The sequence below is a fragment of the Carcharhinus amblyrhynchos genome, chromosome 6, assembly GCF_965287045.1.
Source record: "Carcharhinus amblyrhynchos chromosome 6, sCarAmb.v2.hapA, whole genome shotgun sequence".
Classification (NCBI taxonomy): domain Eukaryota; kingdom Metazoa; phylum Chordata; class Chondrichthyes; order Carcharhiniformes; family Carcharhinidae; genus Carcharhinus; species Carcharhinus amblyrhynchos.
In genome coordinates this window covers 36,066,914-36,085,786 of record NC_137329.1, presented here as the reverse complement: position 1 = coordinate 36,085,786, position 18,873 = coordinate 36,066,914, and the positions used below count along the sequence as shown (strand labels likewise).

General features: G+C 41.3%; 1 protein-coding gene and 1 long non-coding RNA gene across 5 annotated transcripts in view; one reads left to right on the top strand and one right to left on the bottom strand.

Moving 5' to 3' along the window:
* The window catches only part of LOC145343825 (uncharacterized), a 78,159-nt gene extending 63,983 nt beyond the window's left edge, over positions 1-14,176 (top strand). Inside the window, exons 4-5 of the long non-coding RNA XR_013886805.1 lie at positions 5,822-5,958; positions 13,974-14,176. This is a non-coding gene — a long non-coding RNA (uncharacterized LOC145343825). The remainder of the gene's footprint in view (positions 1-5,821; positions 5,959-13,973) is intronic.
* LOC145343823 (zinc finger protein 143-like) overlaps positions 1-17,348 on the bottom strand; it is a 75,898-nt gene extending 58,550 nt beyond the window's left edge. For all 4 annotated transcript variants that reach the window (XR_013886803.1, XR_013886804.1, XM_080190215.1 and 1 more), the window contains exon 1: positions 17,241-17,348. Coding sequence is in view for 2 of the 4 variants with exons in the window: in XM_080190215.1 (XP_080046341.1) it covers positions 17,241-17,277 (37 nt within the window). In the remaining 2 variants the exon portion in view is untranslated. The remainder of the gene's footprint in view (positions 1-17,240) is intronic.
* Positions 17,349-18,873: the final 1,525 nt, after the last annotated feature.

Below are 18,873 nucleotides of genomic sequence, written 5' to 3'. Positions count from 1 at the left end.
CTTTCAAAGTTTATGGGGGTAGTTCTCCCACCCTGCTGTGCTGCTTTTGTAGCACAGAGGGTTGGGAGATTCTGGCGGAGGCTACCTGCTGGGTGCCAAAGCCTCCGTGTGTCTCCAGCAGCCGGATTTCCAGCACAGAGCTGCATAAATTATGTTAATATTAATTTACATGTATTTTAAATATGATTAGCGGGCCCTGGACTGAAATTTCAGGGCCCGCTAGCCTCTCTCCACCCACCCCCCTCAACACCAGGAGTGGTTAACCCAAGCGGGTTTTAGTATAGCTCCCCACCTACGGGGAGCTGGCGGCCTGATCCTGCTAGAGTGAAGGGGAAATCAAGGCATCTCCATAAGGTCAGGCTCCAAGAGAAGTGTCCCTGGGCAATGCCACCTTGGCAGCACCAGCCTGGGTTCCTGGCACAGTTCAACGAGCAAAGTACCAATGCCCAGGGGGTGAGGGTTTCGTAGGTCGCAGGGTTGGCCTGTGATGGAGCTGGCCAATGATCAACAGACCAGTAATGTGGGGCTACTGCGCATCTGCCAATCTAGGCGCTGCCAGATCAGCATATGCACAGTGGCCTGCTCAGTACTATGCCTCTTCAGAGGGAATAGCCTCTACCCACTGATTTTTAACTGTGCACAGAGTGTGGGAGATCCATTTTGAAACACCTGCTGAAAAGGCCAGGGTGATTTACTCCAATCTTTACGCAAATTCGATACTTCGAATTTTTTTGGGAGAATCGTCCACTATATTTCCATATTGATGTTTTACACTTTGATCCCGTTTATTAATAACCGGCCTAACGCAATGTTACAATTGCTTTTAAAATAAATCTTCTTACAACAGCACCACTTCAATCTCATGCTCTCTGAAAAACATCAATAGCATCAAAATAAACTGTTCTGGCTTAACTGTCGTTGTACAAACTTTTTAAAAATCTTTTAGACTTTTGTTTCAAAAGCTTCACCTATTCCCAGCAAGAACACAACATCTTTGTAAAGACTAGCAGAGCAGTCACAGATTTGTTTTTATTGCTTGGAACCAGTGATAAATAATTCAACTCACAAACATGGGGTTACTTTATGAAACAAATAAAGCAAGGGGCAACCTACATAATGTAATTTTTTATGCTTACTCAATTTCTTTGAATCATGCAACCTATTGCACATCGTTTTCCCGTAGCATTTTCTAATTTCCTTATTAACAACTTCTTGGTAGTTATATTCCCTTTATGTAAAATAAGAATAAAAATTCCTTGGTTGTGGATTTTGGTGAAAAACAAGAGCTGTTGCTGAAAAGAGGTGATGTGGCTGAAGCTTTTCATCTTGCACTCATCCGCACAAACACAACAATGCTGAATCTTAAATAATCACAACAATTTATACATAGGGGAAAGGGTGATGATTGGTTGGTAAGTCGACTGATTGGCCAAGGCACTGCCATAGAGAAAGCAACAGGGAAACAAGCTTCCGGGAAATTCAAAAAAGGTGCAAAGCTTGAACATTTTCCTTTTATTTGCAGATGAATGTATGTCACTTCTCGCAAGCATAAAGAAGTACATTACGAACTTAATTATCTTAAATTGCTTGTTATGATAGTAATTGGTTCAATCAAGATTGTTCAGTAAGTGCTGCCCAATCATAGAATCACATGTAACAGTAGACATTTTGTTTTCATTTCTGCAAGCTTAGACAGGTTGATACAGTCTGAACTTTGCCTATTACTGAAGGAACATACAATTTGATTCAATCAGACATTTGCCAGGATATACGATCAACATACCTGGCGTCACACTGGCACAGAAATTTCAAGTATTATTCAGTTGTGTGGTAAACAGGACTCCTTCTGTACTGACAACAGCAACCTGTTCATACACATGTAACTGCTGCACAGTAGCAGCGTTAAACAGCTTTTTGAGTGGGTTTTTTTTCCCCACTGACAGATGCTGCATCAGTCTAAAAGGACACTCTTCCTCTCACAAAATCTTCTGGATGCAGACTGGCCTTAGCAATCACCTACGTGCCCACTGGGATGCTACCAAATACCACATGATCATCTTCACTTCGAAGAACAAACAAGAGATTGTGGGTGAACCTGGGACACAGTACGGCATTGGTTTAAGGCAGTGGCACACACCACCTTCTCAAGGGTAATTAGGGATGGGCAATAAATGCCACCACGCCAGCAATACTCTGACCACATTAATCTATTGTGAGGACCATATGCACCTTGCAGATGTCTGATATACTTATAAGGGTGCATCACACAGTAGCACAGTGGTTAGCACTGCTACCTCGCAGTGTCAGGGACCTGGGTTTGAATCCCAGCTTGGGTCACTATCTGTGTGGAATCTGCACATTCTCTCCAAGTCTGCATGGGTTTCCTCCAGGCGCTCCAGGTTCCTCCCAACAGTCCAAAAGACGTGCTGGTTAAGTACACCGGCCATGCTAAATTCTCCCTCAGTGTACCCGAACAGGTGCCAGAGTGTGGCGACTAGGGAATTTTCACAGTAACTTCATTGCAGTGATAATGTAAGCCTACTTGTGACACTAATAAATAAACTTTAATTAATTAGAACTAAAGTCCAAGGCCTGGATTTTCAAGTTCATAACCACAACCCTCCATCCCAAGACTGACCAAATAGTTTCAAGTCTGACATAGTACATAGACTGAGTAAAAGACTGCTTCTGATTATTGGTAACTAACTTCTGCCAGGAAATAAGTATACATGAATAGTAGGTAAGGATCCAATTTGGTGATGGTGCATCCACAGAGGTTAAAAAGTCACTACCACCAACATGTGTTTGCATTACTCCCATTTTCATTGTGAAATAGAGGAGAAAGAAATATCAGAATGACAAATATGAGAAGGACTTTATTTAGGAAACCACAGGACAAAAAACATGATTTCAACAATGGTTCAGCATTTGCTCCTAAAATAATGGGGGATTGAATGCTGTTGCCATTTTTGAGGTGTAAATCGACCAGATATTTCTGGCAGGAAGTGAATAGCAAATCACCATAAATTGCTGGGCAATTTATGCCGATCCACCATGAGCATCACAAAACATTCTTAATCTCTATGAACTTCATGAAGTTGCTGCACGTGGTATTAAACTTGCAAACAAAAGTTTATGGCCAGCCCTGAAGAGCGTAAGTAATTTTTTAACGTGGAGATTTATTTTACTGCAATGTCAACTATCACTCCAGCTCAAAACTGTGGAGTTTCATTCTTACATTAGATTTTTTTAAAACTTACAATTTACTTTTTAAGTTGTCTTACTTTTTCCTTTCCACTTCTTTATTCACTCTCTTCTTAAAAAGTCCTCTAATTTATCTCTATGCACTTTGATTCTAATTCAACCACTCTAATCAATTTTCCTCTATCATTTACTCTGTAGCTTTCTCAATCCTAAATCTCATTGAAAATGCTTCATCCAAATGGAGTGGCAAAAATGTAACTACCCAGGCACACCACGACATGCTCTGCTCCAGAAAAATCTGAGTCAATGGGTTAGAGACTACCGAAGAGAGTGGGGAAGTTCCTAGGTGAAATGTTAACAGCAGCCTTCCCCAGCAGAGCAACTCCATCACAGTACAGTAGCATAGTGGTTAGCACCGCTACTTCACAGCTCCAGGGACCTGAGTTCGATTCCCAGCTCGGGTCACTGTCTGTGTGGAGTTTGCACATTCTCATGTCTGTGTGGGTTTCCTCCAGGTGCTCTGGTTTCCTCCCACAGTCCAAAGATGTGCGGGTTAGGTTGATTGGCCATGCTAAAATTGCCCCTTAGTGTACTAGGATGCTTAGGTTAGAGGGATTAGCGGGTAAAATATGTAGGGATATGGGTGTAGGGCCTGGGTGGGATTGTGGTCGGTGCAGACTCGATGGGCCGAAGGGCCTCTTTCTGCAACGTAGGGTTCTATGATTCAACTTCTTTGCACAATGACAATCATTTTGCTCAGAAATTGTAGTGAAAAGTAAATTCTAGCTCAGCAGTAAATACAGCAGTGTGGTGCTGAGTAATAACTTCCACAAAATGCTCAAGGGTTAAATTCAAGGCCTGTGCTCAGTTAAGTATTAGAGTGTGATGCCAACCTATACAACCCATGAACAATCCTAAATTTAATCCATTGTGTGTGCTGAGTTCATTGTGGTTGTCAGTGCAACAACCACAACTTGCATTTAACTTAAACATAGTAAAACTTCTCAAGGCTTTTCACAGATGTATGATCATATAAAGCTCAACACTACACCACATAAGGGGATAATAGACAGCCAAAAGCTTGCTCAAAGAGGTGGGTTTTGAGGAACATCTTGAAGGGGGAGGAGGAAGGGGGGGGCAATGCAATTTAGGGAGGAAAATCCAAAGCTTAGGGTCTAGGCAACTGATGACACAGCCACCCATAGTGAAGCAATTAAAGTTGGACATGTGCAAGGGTCCAGATATCATTTATAGCACAGAAAGGGACCAATCAGCCCATCAAGACCAAGGCTCACTGTGAAGCAATCCAGTCTGTGTTATTCCCTCACACTACCCTCATAGCCTTCAAGGTTATTTTCTTCAAATTTGCTTGAAATCCTTCATTGCCTCTGCTTCCACCTCCCTCATGGAAATGGGTTTTAGTTCATTATGATTCACTGTCAAAAAAAAATTCTCTCACATTCCCCCTGCTTGCCTGAAGCCTCAAATCTGCACCCCCTAGTCCTTGTACCACCAGCTAATGGGAACAAATTTTCCTTGTCTACCTTACCCAAACTTGCCATAATCTCATATACCTCGATCAAATTGCTCCTCAACTTCCTTTTCTCCAAGCAGGACAACCCAACTTCTCTAATCTTGCAGATAAATTCCCCTAGTCCTGAAACAATTCTTTGAAATCTCTTCACAACCTTCATATCCTTCCTAAAATGTGGTGACCAGAACTGGACGCAATATTCTACTTCTGGCCTAACCATAATTTTATAAGATTCAGCACAACTTCCCAGCTTTTGTACTCCGCCTCTATGTATGAAGGCTAAGACCTCATATGCTTTGCTAACCACTCTCTAAATATGTCCTCCTGCCTTCAAAGATCAATGCATATGCACCCCAAGGTTCCTCTGTTCCTGCACATTCTTTGGAACTGTGCAATTAAATCAATGTTGTCTCTTCCTAACCTTTCTGCAAAATGCATCATCTTATACTTCTCTGCATTGAAATTCAACTACCACTTGTCTATCCATTTTGCTAATCTAGGTCTTGTTTCACTCAATTATCATCCTCACTAACTGGTGTCCACATTAAGTTACACAATCCCGTTAAAACACTGTCTCCCTAATGAGGGATTTTCAGTCTTCACATTTGAAGGTTTAGTCTCTGAATTCCCTCCAAAGGCCACCCAACCCAGATGATTTCAATGACTGCTCACCACCCGATCACTTAATCTCCTCTCCTGAGACTATGCACACTGGCTTCATGAGGTTTCACTCAAGCACTAACTCATAGGCACAACCCTCGCTCTTCAGCCACGTTGAGCAGAACATCTTTGCACCAATGGCCCTCAGCACATTGTCATCAGTCTTCTGCTGTCTTTCCAGCTGAACAGGGCTTTTCCCAAACCCTCACCACCTGGAGCATGCTGACAGCAGCAATTTTGCTGCCTCAGGCCTCTTCTTGCTTTTCTACCAGTGGTTTCCTTCCCTATTGGTTCCTACTGGTAGTCTGCTTTCCCATCTCTGGGTTCAGCCTCTCTTGGTTCTCTGGTTGAGTTCCCCCTCTCAGACCTGGGACTTTGCATGTTATGACTCTCAAAACTGGATCCCATTATCTTTTCATGCAGGAAAACTACCCAATCCCCGCAGCTGTCTGAGGAATGGTGAAAACCGAGCACGCGCGATGTGTCACCTGCCGTGGTCCAAGTGTCTGCACTCATGGATCTACCGGGAACTGGAGTCCCCAGTCTCCACCTGGAACAAGGTAAGTTCACATTTCATTACATTTAAAAAGATCATTTTACATTCCATTTCTAACTACGTATTCTCTCTCTCAATCAATTTCTTTCCCTTCCTTCATATTTCTCTTCCTGTGTCTGACGTGACGCTGAATTCACCCACTTTAATTTACATGTTCATTTCAATTATTTCATAATCCTTAAGTCTGATTGGTTGGACTAGTGCCGCTTGCTGTTTGCCTTGTGCAAAATTAGCAGATCTCATTCTTTCAGCACTTGTGATGGAAAAAATGCAAAACCTAAACAAATCTAGTTGATGGCAACGGGGACAAAGTAGAAAGGATCGAGAACTTCAAGTTTTTAGGTGTCCAGATCACCAACGTGTCCTGGTTCCCCCCATGCTGAGACTTTAGTTAAGAAAGCCCACTAATGCCTCTACTTTCTCAGAAGACCAAGGAAATTTGACATGTCAGCTACAACTCTCACCAACTTTTACAGATGCACCATAGAAAGCATTCTTTCTAGTTGTATCACAGCTTGGTATGGCTCCTGCTTTGCCCAAGACCACAAGAAATTACAAAAGGTTGCGAATGTAGCCCAATCCATCATGCAAACCAGTGTCCCATCCACTGATTCCGTCTACACTTTCCGCTGCCTCGGCAAAGCAGCCAGCGTAATTAAGGACCCCATGCACCCTGGACATTCTCTCTTCCACCTTCTTCCATCTGGAAAAAGATAGAAAAGTTTGAGGTCACATACCAACCAACTCAAGAACAGCTTCTTTCCTGCTGCCATCAGGCTTCTGAGTAGGTCTACCTCGCACTAAGTTGATCTTTCTCAACATCCTAGCTATGACTATAAGACTACATTCTGCACTCTCTCATTTCCTTCTCTATGAACAGTATGCTTTGTCTGTATAGTGCGCAAGAAACAATACTTCTCACTGTATGCTAATACATGTTACCATAATAACTCAAATCAAATGCTACAATGAAATATAGCTGAGCACGAACAGAAAATTTTCTAAATTGCATGAGTTTGTAATCCAATGACATGATACTTAATTAGGCAATTTGTAAGAAGATATGGCACGGCTTGTTTCAGCATTATGTTAATTCAATTTTGATTTTTATATGTACTATAATACAAATCAAGAGCGTACGGTCTTCAAGACAAAGGTTCATCTTGTTTGCCTGCTACAGGCCAGGTAGCCGCATAATAGAATAATAATGTTAACTAATTGTAACAATGAATCCCTATTAAACAATCTGCAACAGGCCCAGACGTGGGCTTTTTGCAGACTTCTATGGTGAAACACTTTGGGAACCATGGAGCCAAAAGTTACCCTTTTTCTCCCAAGCATGCCACATTTAAGGAATTCATGTTTCAAATTACTCAGCATATCCCAAAATATTATTTTCTAAAAGAAACCCAATTTGCATTTGAAGGAATCAATACCATCTACTTCTACTGCCTACCTAGAAAACGTATTCAACAAATTTGCCATTAATTCACTGAAATTCTCCACAAGCTAGATTTGAATTTACCCCATTGAAGTGCAAACCACATCCTCTGGTTGTACAGTTCTTAGAGAAAGTGAAACAGCTTGCCATGATCGACATTATAGTTGCTTGAAAAGAGACATGGTGAAGCTTTTCATCTTGCACACATTGGATATTTCACAAGAACATCAGTAGAATGGGAAAAACAACATCTTGCACTGCAAAGAGCAGAATGCTGATTGACAAGGGACACTTGTCATACAGCATAAATTCTTGTTTTCCCCTTGCACTGGTACTCTTGAAGCGTCCTGATGGAGTGCAAGATGAAAAACTTTGACAGGTCTACATTTAGAATCCTAAACAAAGCGCAATCATATCCCCAGTCAACCTCCTCTTTTCTCCAGAGATCATGGTTAATTTATATAATTGGTCCAATCCCTGCGTAAGTTTAGCTGCTCTCTACTGCACAATATCAACAGTTGCAATATATTTTGTCACCTATAATAACCAAAACTGTACACAGTATTCTAAGGGCAATTACACTAATTATTTACAAAGTGAAAGATTACCTCACCACTTCAGCTCAAAATTGTCTGTTTAATACATTCCAATTATCACTAAGATTGCATTCAACTGTTCAGAACTGTATTCGTGTAACAGCAAAGTTGTTCTTACATTTAACACACAGTGCCTTTTCTGAAAATACACAAAATCGTGTTAAATTTAAACAAAAATTCAGAAAATGGACATTCTGATACAACGTCTTAAGGTTTTCTTAAATATAGATATGGCATCAACAAGAGTGCTATTGATTTACAAACAACTCAGCAAATGAACAGAAAGATTTTTCAAAACACAGTAAGCTGAAAACACACCCCTTTAATGGTAAACCTATTGGCTCTTCTAAATGTAGATTCATTTTACTCTAAGCAATAAACCAGAAAAAGATAATTACCTGACTTCATTATTCACATTGACTCTTCAAAAAAGCTTGAGATGGCATTTGGCAGACTGACTAAACATTGCATTTCTTACTTCAGCAGGTTAAGTGTTAATGTTACATCCCAAAAAACATCAAATCTGCTGTAGTTGGGAGTGCTTGACTGAAACATGAGAAAACAATAATGCAGATGGTCTTTTAAAAGCTATTCTGTTTGTGTATATGGCTGCACCTGAGTCACAAATTGTAATTGGTTCCTGCTCCAGGAACACCTGCGCTTTTTTTTTGACTTTTTATTTAGCTTGGAGCATTTTTAAATTAAACTACAATAAAAATATAATTATTGCTCTTATAACTTCTACAGGCAGACATTAATATATTCACATCCCACATATTCCAAAAAACAATTTTAAAATGTACTTCACATTCTAAGAGGAATGACAGATTAATCTACCTAAACAAAACTCTGCAAATTACACACTCCTCAGATACAAGAATCTGATTTTGGATATGGTATCACAGTAAATTGTGAGCCAGGTACTTCATTACACAAAAGTGTCCGGTAACAACTATATCAAACAATAACGTCAAGTCAGATCACCTAGATCTTCAATAGCACCACATCAATACTCAAGGGTCAACTTTGACCAATGGCTTAAGAGGATAAGACATAAATCAACACAATGGCTACAATTCAAGGCAGACTGCAGGATTTCTGGCAAATGAATGAGTTGAATCATAAACTCCAGGTCATTTCCTGACCTCTAGCTTCTACAAGACAAGGGTCTAACGATAGTTGACAGTTCGATCCCCGAGTTTCAGGAAGAGAGCCCCAAAAATGCACGAGACTTGGCTTCTCAGTGGTGGGCAAATCAGCTCATTGGCTGCCGAACCACACACAAAATGTGCAAGTCTCAAAATTCTCAATGATGAGCAATTTAGCTCATTACCTACAGAATAGCAGGCGCCAAAACTTGGAATAAACCGGGTGAAGAAAAGCAAGGAGCCAGGGACCTCCTAGAAGGCAAAAACCTACCAGTTTCATCAGGAATGGGAAAGTGAATTTTTTTTAATGAATGTCAAAGACAAAACCCATTTGTCTCATTTATCAACAGAGTGTAGCCTTGAGTAAAAGTAGTAATTTGGAACGGCATAAAAGACAACGCGTGCAGAATTTCAAGAAAATTTTCCTTTCAACGGCACAGTTTGGACGAAGAAAGTTAGGGAGTTAAAGCAAATTTTGAAAACCCAAAGACCCCTTTTTTCAAAATCTGTGGCTAAAATCAAGGCTAGCAGAGGCATCTTTTCAAATTAGTCACCTGCTGGCGAAACATAAGAAATTATTCATCGATATTGAAGTGATCAAGGAATCCATGACGGCTGCTGCTGTCACCTTGTTCAAAGACTTTAAAAACAAAGATGAAATAATGACAGCCATAAACAGTGTGCCATTTGGCGCTTTAACAGTAGCCAGAAAGTAGAATTGTTGTTCAAGGATGTGTCTCAGTATGTACACCAAGACTTATCAGGCTGTGACTGTTTCTCACTGCAGTTTGATGAATCAGTGATCATGACAAATACGGAAGCCCAGTGATTGCTTTCGTTTGCATGGTATTCAAAGACTCAACAACAAAGGAGGGCTTTCTCACTCAAAGATAGGACAAGAGGCGAGGAGGGTGTCTTCAACGAATTCAAAAGGTATGTGACCGAGAAAAACATTCCGATCAGGAAACTAGTTTCAATCATAACCGATGGTGCACTACCAATGCAGACTTTGTAGCACTTAACAGAAATGATCCTGAATTCCCCTCCTTTCACAATAGCGAACAAGGTTATTGACATTCCTCGTAATGAAAGCTGTTGTCAAGGTTGCCAGCTCAATTCATGCCAGAGTTCTGTAACGTCACTTGTTCAAATCGTTACTCAATAAGCTTGACGCCACCTCAGGTGAGTTAATCCTTTATGCAGATGTGAGGTGATTAAGTCAAGGAAAAGTCCTCCAGAAATGTTTTGATCTGCTCTCTGAAATTGTCACCTTCTTGTTGCTGTCAGATGCATGGCGGCTAGACTCTGCATTTCTTATGAGTGTAAGTGCAAAATTGAATGAGTTGAATCATGAACTCCAGGAAGGAACAGAAACTTGTCACACAAGATCAGTGCAGTGAATGCACTCAAGTTGAAACTGGGCCTTTGGTCCTCCTCGTTAAAGAACAAAATTACAGAGCACTTCTCAAATCTGGAGAAAATCTGACAGCAGGTCAAACAGAAAGGCTTCCATCCAAACAAATTCTGTAACGACCTAAACAATTTGGAAAATGAATTCAACGAATGAACTCAGGAGATAGGAAAGATGGAACAAATTTTTATGTTTGTCACAAATTCTTTTCTTCAAGTGGACATTGGAGAACTGATAGCAAAGTTTCAGCAGATGTTTGAACAAAGCAGTGTACTTGACCATGCAAAATGACAGAGTTAAAAGCTAGGTCAAGGGACAAAGACTTCTGGAGACTTGTAAACAGAGAGAAGCACCCTCTTCTGACATTCTGAGCGCTCTATATACTTCGGTTCTATATACCTCTTGTGAGATGGCTTTTTCTCAGACGAAAATCATCAAGTCCTAATATCACACACATCTCACAGATGCCCATGTGGTTGACTGTATGAGACTGGCCATCTCAAAGTAGAGCCCAGACTTCACCGCACTCAGATTGTGTGACACCAAACTAAGAAAAGGGCAGTTCAGAGCCAGGGTCCCAGGTTCAAAACCCGACTGGGGTCACTGTCTGCGTGGTCTGCACATTCTCACCCCACCCCGTCTGCATGGGTTTCCGTCGGGTGCTCCAGTTTCCTCCCACACTCCAAAGATGTGAAGGTTAGATAGACTGGCTATGCTAAATTGCTCTTTAGTGTCAGGGGGACTAGCTAGGGTAAATATATGGGGTTATGGGGATAGGGCCTGGGTGGGTTTGTGGTCAGTGCAGACTTGATGGGCTGAATGGCCTCCTTCTGCAATGTAGGGTTTCTATGATTCTATGATGAGTGTTATGCAGGGGGTACATTTTTGGGGATTTTAGTTAAGTTTTTTTTAAGAGTAGGCCCTGTGCTGAATTTAGATCCTAAAAGTGACCTTATCCTTAAAAATCATGGAGACCACTGCAATAGACAGACTAGCGACCGCAACCTACAGGTCAGTTCTAACTTCTGCAGCCTTTCCACATCCAGTCATGAACGAAGGTGGACAATGAAACAAATGAATGAAGGTGGTTCCACAAATATCCCCATCCTCAATGACAGAGGAGACCAGCACGTCAGTGCAAAAGACAGGCCACAGTATTTCCTACCATCTACAGATCAACTTGCCGAGTGGATGATCCATTTCACTTGCCTCCCAAGTTCCCTGGCATCAGAGATGTCAATCTTCAGCCAATCATTCCATGTGGTATCAAGAAACATCTGACAGCACTGAATACAACAAAGGCTACGGGGATCTGGTAACAACCCAGCAGTGCTCCAGAGCTAAGGTAAAAGTAAAATACTGCAAATGTTGGAATCTGAAACAAAAACAGAAAATGCAAGAAAATCTCTCCAGGTCTAACAGCTTCTGCGTAGAGAGAAGTCAGAGCTCTGGTGCTCCAGAACTAGCTGTGCCCTCAGCCAAGATATTCCGGTACAGATACAAAACTAGCATCTACCCAACAATGTGAAAATTGTTCAGGCATGCCTTGTCCTCAAAAAGGACAAAACCACTCTAGCCAATCAGCACCCCATCAGTCTACTCTTGATAAATAGCAAAGTGGTGGAAGGTATTTTCAACAGTGCTATCAAGTGGCACTAAGGAACACAGAACTTCAGAGCAGGAATCAGCCATTCGGCCCTTTCAGCCTGCTCTGCCATTTTTTAAGATCATGGCCCGTTGTGGTCTCACCTTCACGTTCCTATCCATAACCCTTGACTCATTTGTGTATCAAAAATCTGTCTAGCTCTGCCTAAAATAAATTCAATGACCCAGCCATCACTGCTTTCTGGAATAGAGAATCTTACATACCAATGACCCTCAAAACAAACATCTCCTTATCTCTATTCTTAAACTGTATTCCCTTGCACAGTAGTAACCTGCTCACTGGCACTCAGTTTGGGTTCCGCAAGGACCACTTGGCTCCTAACCTCATTACAGCCTTGGACTAAACATGGACTAAAGAACTGGACTCCAGAGGTGAGGAGAGTGACTACCTTTGACATCAAGGCGGCATTTGATCAAGTGTAACAGCGAGGAGCTCTCACAAAATGAAGTGGACGGTAATCAGAGTGGAAAACCTTCCACTGGTTGGAGTCATACCTAGCACAAAGGAACATGGTTGTGGTTGTTGACCAACCATCCCAGCCTGAGGACATCATTGCAGACACTCCTTTTTTTTAATTTAACCCCTCTAATAATGAATCCTAAATTTTTGATTTCACTTATGATGGCCTTACCAAAGACCTTTTCAAAATCCCAACGTGTTACATTTGCTGCATTACTCTTATCTGACCTTCTGTTCCTACTTTAAAGAATTCAATAAGGTTATTCAACCATGACCTTCCCTATTGAAATCCTCGATTACTCTTTATATTTTTGGTTTCCAGATGTTTTTCTATTATATCTTTAAGCTAAGATTCCATTTATAATTCAGTCTTAGTTATGGCCAAAATTTTAGTCTTCCCCCAAGTGGAAACAACTTCTCTACATTTACAATTTTCATAATCCTGAAAACATGTGGTTATTTGATGGCAGATTTGTACTGCAGTCATATCTCCACAAGGAACTTCATTGGGATTGAATAAATGAGAAACTTGTGAGCATCAAGATAGATTGTATTGAAGACAAAGAGGCAATTTGACCGAGGTGTTCAAAATCATGAGTGTTCCTGCTTGAAAAAGTATAGAGAATGAGAAGGCACAGGTTTAATGTAATTTGCAAAAGATATAAACGTGGTAAGAAAAATCTTTTTCACATAATGAATGGTTCAGCTCTGGAATGCATTGCCTGCAAGTGTGGTGGAGGCAAGTTCAAATGAGGCTTTCAAGAAGACATCTGATGATAATTTAAATAGAAGCAATGTGCAGGGGAGAAGTTAGGAAAATGGCACTAAAGTCATAATGCTCAGAGTCCGGTGCAGACACACGGGCCGACTGGCCTCCTTCTGACCATAATAACTCAGTAATTCTGATTCATGTCTCTATTAGTGTTGACAGCAAGAGAGACATTCAACTAATCATTCATGGCTAGATTTGTACCAGGGTCTAGAGAACCCAATTTATCATACAATTCAACCAAGCCAGTTTTCAGAAGAAAATACGTATTCATGGTACCAAATTACCATACTGTCTGTAAATTTATGCAATACTTTTCAGGTTTCAACAACTTTTAAAAAAACTGTTTTCCTATATTTTGGCAAAACTATTCCTTCCCATCTTCCTCCTCTACTGAGAGGCTTGACTTATTGGAGTACGATTCCAGACGTTCTGGTATTTTTTTCTATTGTTTGAACTTGATTCTGTGTCATCAATTTCCAGTTGAGGTCATTTATATCAATTTTGAGCTACTTTTTCATTCCCAAAGATGCTGCAGCTGGTTCCAGTATCCATCATGGTTGAGATCAGTTAACTCCACAACGCTGAGAAATTGAACTAAGGACCTATTCACATGTGGCTCAGCTTCATACAACCAAGCCTTCAATCAAGATTTCTTTAGTATTACTCTTATCATATGCTGAGATCTCAGGGTTAAGTTTGAACCAACGGCCTTCTAAGTCCAACACAAGTTCTCCGTCGAGTCAAGCTTATCCTGTAGTAACCTTTCTCCCCCAACTGAAACACTACTTCCTTTAGTACCAAGATTTTCAATAAAATTACTCTACAATGAATTAAATTGGGGGAAAAAGAATTGATTTGTAGTTTTTCCAATGCATTTTAGCTGAAGACAGCTCTTTTTTGCTAGCTAGATGTTATACAGCAATCTTAATATGAACAAAGCAGCTGAAAATAAGATTTGTTTTTAGGGTGTATGCTATAAAGCCAATGGCAAATTACTGATCTGCCAGTTGCTCAAGATAGATGGGTGAACCATCTGTTTGAACTGTCTTCTATAGTCTTGTGACAATGATCCCATTGTGATGTCAGATATAGCATTTCAAGATTTTCATACAGGAACAATGGAAGAAGTGATATTTGTACAAATCACAATATTGAAAATAGAATTTGGGGGAGGGGTGGTGGTTGATGGTGATTATGTCCCAGTGACATTGGTGGCCCTGGTATTTCCAGTAATAGAGATCAGATGACTAGACAGTTGAAGTGAGCTTGGTAAATTGCTGCAATGCATCATCTACCTAATAGATGCCATAAGAACAGCATGCTGATGGTTGCTATTCAGTGCAGCAGTAAGGTACAACTCAGAGCACTGTTGTCACAAATCCAAGCAAGTAGTGGATATGCTAAACTCAAGTGGTGATAAAGCTTTAAAAAAGTCACTCATCATAAAGCATCCTGCTTCAGTCCTGCTGTTATATCCAGTATCCCCAAAGATGTTGATGAAAGACTCTGCCATAGTGGTATTATTGAACATCATGGAGTAATTGTTGGGCCTTTTTTTGGTTTGACCCTGACTTTTACAGCATGATGACTGCCACTTATCAGTCCTAACTTAAATGCTTCATGGAAAGTTGCCTCGAGACATAGAGAAGATGTTGGAGGTGATTGAGGAAGGACCAGATTACAGCTGAGGAAGAGGTATTTTCACAAGTTTATTTATTAGTGTCAACTTACATTAGCCCTGCAATGAAGTTACTGTGAAAACTGAAAGGGAGAGAAAAACGTGTTTGGCATCATGTTGGAGGTGGCAGTCTTAGGTGTTTCATCCTGACATCCTGGGAAAAAATCATTTATTTCTCCATGGTGAACCTGAGGTCTGAAATGCACGCAAACTCTCAATATTTAAAAATCTGAAATCAAACTACCAATAAGTCTGCATAAATACTGCCAGCTCCTGTATCCTGCTGTGCAAAGTACAATCCTCCTGTGGGATTACACCTTTTACCAAAGTGCTCAAGCAGTTTGGCAAGGCCTACAGACCCAGAACTGTGCATACAAGTACACACACAGTTTCACTTGCTAAAACTATTCAGCATATCAGGACAGGGCGCTTATAAACTGCCTATCTGTTTAGACAAGATTACTGCAAGCATTGGATAATGACAGCTATCCAAAGGAAAACAATATCATGCAACAGATAAGTGAACAAAACAAAAAAGAAATCTGATAACATCTTGCAAAGCCCATGGAATTTTTGAAAATTGCAACAGGGTACAATGGAATAAGTGGACCAGGATCATACACACATTATCTATAAAGTTTAAAAAAAGGATTACTGATCAATGCGCACTTACAGCATTTTCTATTTGTACATAAATATGGTTGACTGGCAATAAATAGTACAAAGAACCTAGCTCATAGGTTCACTTTGTCTGTTTGATGCTAGAAAACAACATAAATTGCCAAGTCTCTTCATACAGAAAGCCCAGTAATAAGTACAGAAAGAAAAAAAATCTGTGACCAAGTCTTCTCATACAGAAAGACCTGTAATAAGGAGAGAGAAAAAAATCTGTGGTCATACATTTATCTTTACTGATAGCACCAAAATAAAATGCCAAGAGAAAAGGCTCTAAACTACAGACTCTTTTAAGTTACCATATCATGTTCTCCTAAAGTTAGTTTGTAACATAGGCTGTGTAAACATGGGTATGCTTGGGTCTGTATTTAGCTTCTAGCAGATGTTTTAATACATATTAGTCCTTGAATTTTTCATTTATTTGTAAATATAGACAGTAAAAAGTTTGGACAGTCCTTTGCGCTTCAATATAGTGATTTTGAAGGAAATATTGTGTAACCGTTAAACTCATAATAATGGATTCAGATGAAAAACAAATGAAAATTAAACGTGCAAAAATGTATACAACTTAGGTACAAGGCCAATTTTGGTGACGGAAGGATAATTGTCAAGACTTCACCTGACATTAAACACATTAATAATGTTATTAATAAATTATACATTCCAGTGTTGAGTTCAGTAACCAGGGTCCACTTTAATATCGTTTACAGTACCACCAAGTACAGTCATTTTTAAACGCAAAACGTAATTTACAAAGAATACAAATCCTGAAAGAGCACAAAGAATAAAGGCAGCAGAAATATAACACAGATCAACCAGCATCTACTGAAAAAAGGGGCTAACATTTCGGATTCAGATCCCTTCATCCGAACAACCCTTTCACATGTTTACAGAACTCCCAAGTGTACATTGTTAACGTCTCCTGCTATTATTTCACTTCAACACATTAGCAGTGCCCAACTCTGCAAGGGAGAATAGCCAGGCGAGCTCATTTAGACTCAATGTGGGTAACAGAGCACAAAACCATATGTCACGGTTGGACTGTTTTTCCTGACGACGTGGTAAAAGGTCAGGTAAGAAAAGCCGGATAATCCTTTCTATCAGGAAAACAAAAACAAATAACTATACAGTAAATGAGAACGGTCGATGGTCCCACAGCAACATCCGCTCAGCTCCTGCAGTTGATAGTTAGGGATGACAAATCTGAAAATGTACCGAGCAGCAAACAACAGGGAGAGAGGGAGAGGACAGAGAGGGAGGGAAGCCACTCTTAATTATCTAGCACAACAAACTAACTTCCAAACGGCGACTAAACTGCCAACTAGTCGACGTTTTGCCTGGCCAACACCTCTCCCCCTCCAAGCCACCCCATCACAAGTAAAACCTTGGCTGATCTGGGTAAAAGAAATAGGGCATACTGGGTAAAAAAAAATTACTAACCTCTTTTTTTCCAACAATTCCTCCCTTCGCCCACCATGCACCAGGAGCGGAAACCCAAGGGCGGCCGCTCCGGCTCCGACGCCGGCCCCTCACCCTGAATCCCAGCATCAGCCCGCCGGCCGGCTGGCACCGCCCCCTTCCCCGCCTCCCACAGGCCGGTGCCTCCTGATTGACAGCGCGGTTCCGCCCTCTCACCACCATCTAGTCCCGCCTCCCCTCCTTCCATTGGCCAGTTCCTCCTGGTTGGCAGCACGGCTCCGTCCAATCCCTCCTCCCCCTCTTCCAATTGGTCAGTTACTCCTGATTGACAGCGAGGCTCCTCCCCCTCCCCAAGTCCCTTACCGCCTCCCTCTCTCCTCCTATTGGTCCGGAACCCGCCCGCACCTGCCAACCGTCGGTGCTTCCCATTGCTCAGCCTCCACGTCCATCAAATAGCGTCACTAGGATCGTCCCCGCCCCCTCCTCCCGCCAATGTTTCCCATTGCTCAGCCCCCACGTCAATCAAAGAGCGTCACTAGAACCGTCCCCGCCGTAGGAAGCGAAGACATGGTGGTTGAGAATTATTCATCTTCCTGGGTACTTGCCGACGCCATTTTTTTTCTCTCTTAACGTTACAATGCTGGGAACGGTTGATTTTAATTGACATCGGTCGTATTTAAAACCTCGGGGAGCCGTGTATGTGATTTCGAGGGGAAGATTTTAAAGGAAGGGCGAAGCCGGGGCAGCAAAGCGGATCTCGGACCGGGATTCGCGCGCCGATAAAAGGACGCGAGCGCTGCCGCTGACTGTGACGTCATGGATAGGCGCAGCGCCCCCTGCTGAGGTGCAGGCTGCACCGCGTCGCACCAGTTCCGCTCATTCAACAAAATGGAGCAGTGCCAGTCTGGATAGAGCCTTTCCACTGGGGATATGCACAGCTACCATGGCTTTCAGTCAACCCTTCACATCTCCTGCTGAAAGCGTTTTCCATTCATCCCCAAGAGAATACCAGATCACTGATATAAACCATTTTATCTTTAAAAATTATAATGAATCAGAGCAATCCTCGAATTTATGGTTTTCTATATTTCCACCTCAAAAATGTCAAGGATGTAATAATAAAAAGATTAAAACTGATATAAAAAGGTTAAAACTAGTATAAAATCTGGGCGAAATTGTACTATAAGGATACTGGACTAGTAATCCGAACATAAAAACTTTACTATGTTCAGAAGGTCAGTCAGTATATGTGAAGAAAAGCAGAGTGGGGGACACACCTCTGACTCAGTGAGAACCACTGTACCCAAGGCTGACATGGCTTTAAACGCACAAGTGTTGAATGGGGAATTTTCACAGTAACTTCATTGCAGGTTAATGTAAGCTTTACTTGTGACTAATAAATAAATGGACTTTATAATAGATAGAGTAGATGGGGAAAATGCTTGGATTTTGGTACACTTTGCCCACTATTTGTGCTTGGTCTCCAACTGGGCCAATTGGAGATGTTCAAAATGGTCGAGACCTTCACAGAAACTTCTTGTCCAGTTTTGGCATCAAGGCATTGCCATAAACCACAGGGAATGTTGCATTATTTCAGAGGAAACATTTTAAGGACATCCTCAATACGTTTCAGGGAGGTATTGAGCATGCCCTT